The sequence below is a fragment of the Bufo gargarizans genome, chromosome 6 (assembly GCF_014858855.1).
Source record: "Bufo gargarizans isolate SCDJY-AF-19 chromosome 6, ASM1485885v1, whole genome shotgun sequence".
Taxonomy (NCBI): domain Eukaryota; kingdom Metazoa; phylum Chordata; class Amphibia; order Anura; family Bufonidae; genus Bufo; species Bufo gargarizans.
The window spans coordinates 323,202,129-323,212,688 of NC_058085.1; the positions used below are offsets into that span (position 1 = coordinate 323,202,129).

The 10,560-nt window shown below is 46.8% G+C and overlaps 1 protein-coding gene across 1 annotated transcript; it reads right to left on the reverse strand.

The window, feature by feature from the left end:
• Positions 1-5,151: 5,151 nt before the first annotated feature.
• On the reverse strand, positions 5,152-8,791 carry FAM110A (family with sequence similarity 110 member A). The gene is made up of 2 exons (XM_044297975.1): positions 8,706-8,791; positions 5,152-7,252 (listed from the first exon to the last, which is right to left on the reverse strand). The coding sequence occupies exon 2, from the start codon at positions 7,157-7,159 to the stop codon at positions 6,167-6,169; it is 993 nt and encodes a 330-aa protein (XP_044153910.1). The 5' UTR covers positions 7,160-7,252; positions 8,706-8,791; the 3' UTR covers positions 5,152-6,166.
• Positions 8,792-10,560: the final 1,769 nt, after the last annotated feature.

Consider the following 10,560-nt stretch of genomic DNA (forward strand, 5'->3'; position numbering starts at 1 on the left):
GTTTTACCCAGTGTGGGACTCAAGCCTAGGGCCCGACAAGGAAGACAATTCTGAGGGCCCCTTATAAACTATTTTCATTCCACCTACTTTACAGCTCACTAAACTGAAATGGGGTCATTTACCAAATTGGTGTAAAGTACAACTGGCTTAGTTGCCCAAAGCAACCAGATTCCACCTTTTCCAAAGAAGCTGTCAAAAATCAAAGGGGGAATCCGATTGGTTGCTATGGGCAACTAAACAACTCTACTTTACACCAGTTTGATAAATTGCCCCAAAAGACTTTATGATCTGCCCCATTCGCCAGTTGTCTTACACTGTGCTTCATGGCCCATTTTGTGCCTGGGTCCACTGAAAGGACCATCTAGTTGGCTACTCATGGATGGTGCTATCACTTAAAGGGTTGTCTCTCCTCAGACATTGGGGGCATATCGCTAGGATATGCCCCCCAATGTCAGATAGAGGTGGGACTTGCACCTGGGACCACTCCATTCATTCCTTTGGGAGCACTGGCTTAGCTATATCCATGAGTCCCTTAGAAGTGAACAGTGCGCTTCCCATTCATTTCAATGGGACTGCTGAAAATATCCGAGCATGCAGCTTGGCTATTTTTGGCACTCCCATAGGAATGAATGGAGGGCAGCCGCAAATGCAGTGTGGCCTCCTTCACTTTGGCTTCGTTTAAGTATCAGTGCGGGTCCCAGAGGCGAGACCCACACCAATCAGACATTGGGGGGGGGGGGGGGCATATCCTAGCAATATGCCCCCAATGTCTGAGGTGAGACAAACCCTTTAAGTGAAGGCATTATACATAAGTTATTGACTATAAACCATCAGTTTGATGACAACATGTATACCGATTTCTCTCAGGTGCTGTATTGTCAGAGAATCTGTGTCCATTGCAGCAACCATCCACAGCAATATCCCCATTGTTCCTGGTTGGATGCATCTACATAAATGTGGACATTGATATATTTGGCGATTAGAATCCACACTGCATTCTCTAGGACGCGACAGAAGTTCAATTTCTTTTACTTTCCTTGTCCTACGATGATAAGAAATCCCCCACCAATTATAACACGCATAATAATCAACTTCAGGGGGAAATTTAGATGGTGATCTGTCGCCTTGTCGGGCTATCTCAGCCTTTGTGATCTGTTGCTTCATTCTGGAGAGAAAGTACTTTTACGCCATATGCAAATGGACAGTTAAGTGCACTGAAGGCGGGCCCAAGCCACTCTGTGCACCCTTGCTCTTCCTGATCCTTGATTGACATGGTCAAGTTGCAGCACAGTAGTCTATAGTCACCTGGTCATATCAGACAAGGAGAGGAGAGGGCTGGCAGAGGAAGCAAGGGTGCACAGAAGGGCTTGAATCTGCCCTCAGTGCAATTCATTGCTCATTTGCATATGGATTAATAGCAGTGCCAGAGTGGGTCACCCACTGGGGCGTCATAAGGCCAAAACATCCACGGCCCACAAAACTAGTTGCCGCTGTGGATACAACTGTAGTGCCGTCCTCAGAATGGCATAATAAGCGCGGCTGATATCAGTCGCACATATGGATGTAAAAAATCTCTAGCGGTTCCCAGCACCTTAGCTAAAACTGGGTTCACATCACGTTTTTCCCATCCTTTTAATGTATACAAAAAACGTATACGTAAAACAGATGCCTCAGACTGATGCCATACAGTGAGATCCATTGTTTAAAAAAAAAAACACACTTTTTTTTAAACAGACTCTGCAAGATACAAGAACGTGGTGTGCTGCTTTTTTTGTATCTTTTTTTTTTTTTAATCGAACGGAGGCGTAAAACGGATTGTGAACCCACCCTTAGTGACAAATCTCCCCCACTGTATTTTATGAAAACTGGTGTAAAGGAAAACCAGCTTAGTTGACCATAGCAACCAATCAGATTCAGTCTGTTTTCACAGCTCCTCTGGAAAATGTAAAGTGGAATCTGATTGGTTGCTATGGGCAACTACGCCAGTTTTCCTTTACATCAGCTTTGATACCTCCCGACCAGTAAATCATATAAACTGGCTAGGCCACGTTCACGTCTGCACTAGTTATGTCCATTGACCAGCTCTGTTATAGGAGCAGAACGAAAATAACTGCAGTGGACTGGACTCAGCTCATGACTGAAACCAACGGAACCAAACAGATGGGGATCCATTTGGTTTCCATTCAGGGGTCTATTTTTTTTCCCCACTAAAAAAGAAGGCCCTACAAGCAGGACTTTTTTTTTTGCTCCCTCTTTGGCAGAAACTGCTAAAGAGGTCCCATATGGAGCCACCAACACAGAAGTAAGGGCCTAAGGGCTCATGCACACAAACGTATTTTCTTTCCGCATCCGTTCTGTTTTTTTTTGCGGACCGTATGCGGAACCTTTCACTTTAATGGGTACGCAAATAAAAAATAAAAAACTAACTCCGTGTGCTTTCCGTTTCCATATGTCCGTTCTGCAAAAAGACTAGAACATGTCCTATTATTGTCCGAAATTACGGACAAGGATAGGACTGTTCTATTAGGGGTCGGCTGTTCTGTAAAATAGGGAATGCAAACGGACGCCATCCGTACTTTTTGGGGATCCATGTTTTGCATACCGCAAAATACATACGTCATGTGCATGAGCCCTTAGTGTCCCTTTAAGAGGCTACTTGTCCGGGTGTGTACACACAACAAGCTGCAAGCACAAACCCTCCACAACCCAAAATAAAGAGTGACATCAGACACCAGAGGGTTTTTTTTTTTTTTTACTAACAAGACAAAAATCCCTTTGCAAACACTAAATTGTTTGGAAGCAGCAAATAAGACAAAAGGCTGATTGGGAGCGGCGCAGCCCCCGCAGCCTGCTAATGAGAGGCACATTGTCCTCAGTGCAGCCTGTCCAGCAGCACCGGCCAATATTAACCCTGCCATCACAAGGCTCTGGAGTCCACTGACCTAGCTCAAGGCCATCCCATGGGGTCAGGAGAAATGATGAGGGTAATGGCAGCCAGAGTCGTGCGGATTCCTAGTTTTTGACCAATAATTGCTGCATAATGGACAGGATCAGCACATGGCTCAGTTACGTCCACTCTTACACGAGGTCGTGCTCACCATTGCTCTAGTCAAAATTAAAGGGACGGATCCCGTTCACTTCTGCACTACTTTTTTTAGTCCATTTTATAGATTTCTGGATCGGCAAATAAAGCAGAGCTCAGGACAAACCGGCTGTTTGGCATCAGACAACATAAATGTGCAGGGAAACCCCACCCAAAATTACACTGAAAAGAGGTCTTCTGGAGGGGGTTGGCCTTCTCAATGAAGATGCCTAGTGCAGCCTGCACGATATATGGTGGAACTGAAATCCGGTCTAGATAAGGGGGTGGCCTTTTCAAGAGGTTGTCTTTTTGCCTTCTTATCCTTGCGAAGGAAAAGAGGTACATGCAGATAATTAACGCAATATGAAAGATTTCAGTTTCCAAAGAGAATCATCCATATTACGGAAAATATCTGGTCTTTGGATATTTTCCTCAGATAAGTGTATAAGCAGATCATGGAGACTTAGTACCCAACGTTCTGTGCAGTTTTCTTCCTTCATATAGATCTTTATAGGGGGGCAGAGCTCCTCTGATGCGTAGACAACCTTACATGGTATTCTTTTCTACCTGCAGTTACCACTAGGGGAGCTTAGCACATACTGTGTTATTATTGACAAATTTATAAACAGTATTCAGCTAGCTCCCCCTAGTGGTGACGGCAGGTAGACAATTCTATTATGCAATGTCCATCAGAAAAACAGCTTTGACCACCAAGTCCTTTTCACTGCATTGAACTTGTTTACTACTAGGGCTCATGCACACGAACGTTTTTTGCGTTCCGTATATGGGCCGTATTTTGATTCTGTATACGAAACCACTCATTGAAATGGGTCCGCAAAAAATGCGGACAGCACTCTGTGTGCTGTCTGCATCCGTTACTCCTGTTACATGGCCCCGCAAAAATTATGAGGCATGTCCTATTCTTGTTCGTTTTGCGGACAAGAATAGGCATTTCTATAATGGGCCTCCTGCTCCTTTCCGCAAGTTGCGGAAGGCACACGGCATCTGTTTTTTGCGGATCCGCAATTTGCAGACTGCTAAAAAACAGCAAATTCGTGTGCATTAGCCCTTAGGCTAAAGCTGCAGGTAGCACTTGTTACCACATCTGAGGACGTTCCAAGCGAGCCAAGATCGTGTCAATCCCCCCCAAAAGTGCACAACCCCTTTAAAAGGAGGTTTCCATTTTGATAAGTATTACTTTTATCTATTGCATAATGAATAGTTCTGTAACCTTTAAATGTATGTTTAATTTACCATTTACAAGTTCACTGCTTGCTGTTATTGACTGGGGTAATTTCAGCAGCTGAAAAACCATCGTGACCATGTCACAGCTGAGAGATTGTTACAAGAAAGATATGGCATACTGTCAAGAGCCTAGCACCTGTGATAGCTGGACAGAATCAGTCTCTGGGAGGTTTCCATTCACAGTCAGCAAGCGGATCATTTGTCTGTTAGAAAGTTGCAGAACATTTCATTGTACAAGGATTGAGCTTTTCTTACATAAAAATGAAAAACCCCTTTCTATTGGAACGTTATTTACATAAATGCAACGGACGCTTAGCGATATGCAAATGCCATCTTTTAAGAACCTGACTGGATGAGATGAGCGGCTGAACATTTGTACTGGGAATAAAAAACGAGAACAGATAAAAGACAGACACTAAAACAGAGCGCTCCTATGCAACATGTTGCTTAGGGTACTTTCACACTAGCGTTTTTCTTTTCCGGCATTGAGTTCCGTCCTAGGGGCTCAATACCGGGAAAAAGAACTGATCAGTTTTATTCCAATGCATTCTAAATGGAGAGCAATCCGTTCACGATGCATCAGTTCAGTCCCTCTTACGTTTTTCGGCCGGAGAAAATAGCGCAGCATGCTGCAGTTTTCTCTCCGGCCAAAAATCTTGAACGTTAATTTCCAATGAAATGCATTAATGCTGAATCCGGCCCCAAATGTACCGGCAAAACGGATCCGGATTTCCGGTCTGCGTATGGGCAGACCTTTAAAAATGCAAAAAAATTAATAAATACCGGATCCGTTTTTTCCAGACGACACCGGAGAGACGGATCCGGTATTTCAATGCATTTGTCAGACGGATCCGTCTGACAAAATGCCATCCGTTTGCGTCCGGATTTCCGGATCCGACTGCCTGCCGGATTCCTCTGCCGCAAGTGTGAAAGTAGCCTTACACAGTTTCTACATGCAGAAGAACTAACTTTGCCAGATGTAACAGAGCAGAGTTTGTCATTTGGCACATGCCACATTTCCAATGTTACATAAGGGCTCAAAGTAATTCTACTGCATTATAGGGGGTTAAATGACAAACTCAGCTTTACTACATCTAGCACAAAGAAAGGTGCAATCAATCAATTCCAAGACCTAAACAACTACTGAAATGCTGGTGTGCATTGTGCTACTAGGCTTAAAGAAGACCTGTCTCCACGAAATGCAGTGCAGGAGGAGCTGAGAAGACCATGCTATGTAATAAGCCATTGTAAACCACCAGGCTACACCCTACACAGCACAGACCAGGTAGGGGGTGCTGTGCTTTGTCCTGCGGGGTGCGCTGTAGACTTTAGGCTCACACAGTGTATGATAGAGACTGCTACCTGCTCAGAGCTGAGATGATCAGATTCAAGGAAATCAGGGGGTGACAGGGTTAAGGCATGATCCAGCATCATTTATCAAAAATGACTGAAAATTACGTGTGCTTCTATACAACAATAACTGCATGCTGGAGCCCGGACAGAATCTGTGGTCGTACAGCGGGTAGGGTACTACAAGTCTCAACATGCATGCAGGTCTACAGGTTGTGCATGGAAAATACTGGGCTTGATGTCAATTTACCAATACCAGCAGAATATTTTTATCAGGGATCTCCCAACCTATGGCAAAAGTACAACTCCCAACATGCCCTGACAGCCCTCAGCTGTCAGTGAACGATGGGGGCTGTAGTTTTGCAGTAGCCGGATAGGGGGGAGAACAACAGTTTATATTTAACACTACGAAACAAGGTCTTCAGTACTCCCAGATGGGTAGTACTACATGTAACACAGTCCAGTCTCCAACAGGGTCCTGTCCTCCTGCTACACGGACAGCTTTTGGACCTCTCTGACTTGCCGTAATCCATACAGCCATTTTATAACCCTGGCGTTACGTTCAATGATCGAAATCCCATAAGGAATACGCGTGGTTGCCGTTGTCTCTTCGGGGGTGCCTGCGCTGACTTGGGATTGCGCATACTCAGAGCTTTCTGCGCTGACGCTGTGGAACTTGACGGACACAATATCTGAACTGGCCCGGACCAAATGCTCCGCTCCAATGTTGGAAACCTCCCCGGGATCCAAGCCGCAGTAATTGAAAAAACGTTCTAGGTCGGCACTGGCCCTGGAGTACCGGTCGCTCAGGTCGGACTTGGAACGATGCAGAAGGGTTTGCTTTTTTCCTTTTTCGTTTGGGGTACCAGCGGGCGAGTAGAGGGGGCTGTCCGTTGGGAGGCATGATTTGGCAGGAGACTCGACCGCTAGGGTGATGAGGATATCTGGACAAGCGGAAGGATGAGGTGCATCGCCAGGACGAACGTCCACTCTGCGTACAGCCGTGGTGCCGGGGGTCCGGTGGCTGACCGGTGTGCTTGGGGTGGATGAATTTTGTGGCTTCTCAGCATCTTGCCAAGGAACCTTATCTGCCCGAGGAGAAGTCAGGGGACTGTCACAAATGTTTATCAAGTTATTAAGAATTTCCAGATTTAAAGAGTTTTTGGCACTTCGATTGTCCCCCCTAGTTGCAGTCGGGGAGCACCTGCGGTTGGGGGTCAGCAGCACTCTCCGAACACCCGGGGAAAAGAGCGGCTGCCGGGACAGCACGGGCCGGACCGGTTCTTGTCTGGTGCTGACTACTTGTTTGCTTTTGACGTACTTGGCTTTATCGGCTTCCAGTCTCTCCACCGCACTGGGTTTCCGAGCTCCATTCTCCACCTGCCGTCGAAAGTATTCGGGACCTTTGTTGAGGATACGGAAGGGCATCACGGAAGTTAGTGGGGCACCCATCCCTGCGGACTGTAACGTGCCCACGGACATGGCGATTATTCCTCAGCAGAGTTCAGTCTTGGTGCCTTTCTGCAAATCTTAACATCCCACAGTCCAGTCAGCGTCCCGGATCAATAGCTCCTCCTGGAAAAATGTGCAACGCAGGAGAGACAATATTAACTCATCCGTCTCTTGTGCAGTTTACAAGTGTTTGCCGGTCTGACAGCATCACACACACAAAGCCACAGGCTGCAGCCGAGGGCGGGCCTGCGCTTTACATTCACGTACAGCCCTCCACCCTCTCCTGCTCCTCTTGCCCAATCCCTGCCACAGTCACCTCTTCAAACTGTGCAGCTCCCACCCACTCCCTATGGCAGTTGCTGGCAGCAATGCTACCAACCCCGCACCTCCCTCCTCTGATTGAGCCCCCCTTTTAGACATCTGTCCCCGAGCTGCAGTTCAATAGCTGGAAAATTCCACGTCACAGAATATGTATTGATCAGAGAGCACTGCAGTCAGGAATTACCCATGATTCACACCACAGAACTGATTGCCGCTGACACAGTGGGGCGATTGTACATTTACATGACTAGTGCAACTTTCCCAAAGTCTAAGGCAGCCCCTGGCACTGCACAGAAGCAGAGCCCCCTCCAGATAGACACACGTACCGTCCCCTAGCCGTAGTCATCACAGCAGGTGACACAGCCCATCGTCACTTGACAGGGCACGGCAAACTGCTGCTAATAAAGGGGGGGGGGGGGCAGCATCACCAGGGCAACCGGTGACCCACATTGTATGGGATTGGGGGCTGGTGCCACAGACATTTCTGCCACCTCCTCTGGGGAGATAAGTGCTGCTGAAGGGAGGGTTAGCCCAATCACCCGGGGACAATCACAATGACCTGTCCATCAGGTCGACACAGAGAAGGGAGGGCAGGCAGATGGGGGAAGGGACGGCATCCCCAAAAATAGAGAAAGGAGACAATTAGATTTAAAGATTAATTATCCCCTCCCCGGCTGCAGAAGAAAGTGAGTTCAATGGGTTCAAATCCCAGGATATCCACACATATGGTGCCCTGTGCCTCCGACTGCACTGCACAGCAGAGCAACGCCTTACTGCAGCTACCTACCTACACGGCAGAATCATCCCTTACTGCAGCTACCTACCTACCTACCTACACGGCAGAATCATCCCTTACTGCAGCTACCTACCTACACAGCAGAGCCATCCCTTACTGCTTGGACCCATCTACACAGCAGTGTCATACCTTAAGATGGCCATAAACAACATATGCATGCTAGGGTATGTATGTATATGGGGGGTATTGGAAGAGACAGCTGTTCGCCACACAGTCTCTCTGTATGGTCAGCTTTACTGCTGCGCCCCACTAACACAGCAGCACTACCGGTTACTCCAGCTACCTACCTACACATAGTATCCCTTACTCCAGCTACCTACCTACCTACACATAGTGTCCCTTACTCCAGCTACCTACCTACACATAGAATCGTCCCTCTCCAGCTACCTCTCTACACAGCAGTGTGATCCTTTATTCCAGCTACCCACCCTCACTTCACCCCTTAATCCAGCTACCTACCTGCACGGCAGTGTCCTGGAGGAGACCTCTTTCCCAGCCCGTGGCCTCCTCACCTGGTTCTCAGTCTGCCTCCACCCCTACCTCTGAGCTCTGCACACCTCTTCCTGTTTGACTAATCAGCTCTGTCTCCTCCAGCATTTAACCATCGGTGGCCTGGCTGACTCCCATGTGCTGACAACTGCCTTTCACTTGGAGACTGTAAACTGAAGTAAAACAAATTTGTAATTATAAAATATAAATATAAAAATATGTAATTTCAGCACTGGAATCGGAGCATAGACAGCCAAATAAACTAGCAGGCATAGCAGCATGGCCTGCTGGGACTTGTAGTTGCTTAAGTAACAGAGTAATGTCTCTTGCACATGACTGTATGTATTTTGCAGTCCGCAAAAAATGGATCTGCAAAAAATACAGATGACATCCGTGTGAATTCTGTATTTTGCGGTACGGAACAGCTGGCGCCTAATAGAACAGTACTATCCTTGTCCGTTATGAGGACAATAATAGGATAAGTTCTATCTTATAGCGGAACGGAAAAACACAAATAAAGAAATGGAACAGAAACGGAATGAAAATACGGTCGTGTGCAAGAGGCCTAAAGCCTGTATTAGGCTAGGGCTAGACGGCAACATGTAGTGTAAAGCCTCATGCAGACATCCGTGGAACACGGTCCGTGAGATGCCGGACTGGCATTGCAGGAGCGCATGACGGAATAGGTTGCTATGACGCCGTGCACTTCGTGCCGCCGCTGCTGTACAGTAATACACTCGTATAGATCATACGAGTGTATTACCGTACTGCGGCGGCAGCACAAAGCACACAGCATCATAGCAACCTATTCCGTCATGCGCTCCTGCAATGCCAGTCCGGCATCTCATGGAGCGTGTTCCACGGATGTCTGCATGAGGCTTTACACTGCAAGATGATCTCTAACAAGTGTTCATGCAAACACTCGTTAGCGATTATCGGCTGATATATCGGCTTGTGTAATACAGCCTAAGGCTCCATTCACACGTCCGCAACGTGTTTTGCGGATACACGGAGCCACGGATCCGCAAAACACGGAAAGCAGCAATGTGCATTCCGCATTTTGCGGACCGCACATTGCCGGCACTAATAGAATATGCCTGTTCTTGTCCGCAATTGCGGACAAGAATAGGACATGTTCTATTTTTTTGTGGAAACGGAAAAACGGATGCGGAAGTGCGGATCCGCAAATGTGGATGCGGACAGCACATTTCGGCCCCATTGAAAATGAATGGGTCTGCACCCGTTCTGCAAAATTGCGGAACGGATGCGGATCCATTTTGCGGACGTGTGAATAGACCCTAAGGTCTCTTGCACACTAACGTATTTACATTCCGTTTCCGTTCCGTTTTTTTTTTTGCAAACCGTATACAGAACCATTCATTTCAATGGGTCCGCAAAAAAAACTGGAGGTACTCCGTGTACATTCTGTTTCCATATTTCCGTTCTGCAAAAAAATAGAACATGTTCCATTATTGTCAACATTATGGACAAGGATAGTACTGTTCTTTCAGGGGCCAGCTGTTCTGTTCCGCAAAATACGGAATGCACCGGATGTCAACCGTATTTTTTACGGATCCGTTTTTTGCAGATCACAAAATACATAGGGTCGTGTGCAAAAGGCCTTAGGGCTCATTCACATGGCCATACGTTTATTGCGGTCTGCAAAAATGTAGATCCGTGTTTTTGCAGTCAGTTCAGCATGTCCGCAAAAAAAAGGATTGCATTTTTGCGGACCCATAAACTTCAATGTAGCCACGTCCCGATTTTCACTGACAAGTATATGACATGTTTTATTTATTTTGTGGGGTCGTGGAATGGAAGAAAA

What these genes read in the sequence shown, in the direction of transcription:
- FAM110A (XM_044297975.1), bottom strand. Translation starts at nt 7,159, where the DNA reads ATGTCCGTGGGCACGTTACAGTCCGCAGGGATGGGTGCCCCACTAACT.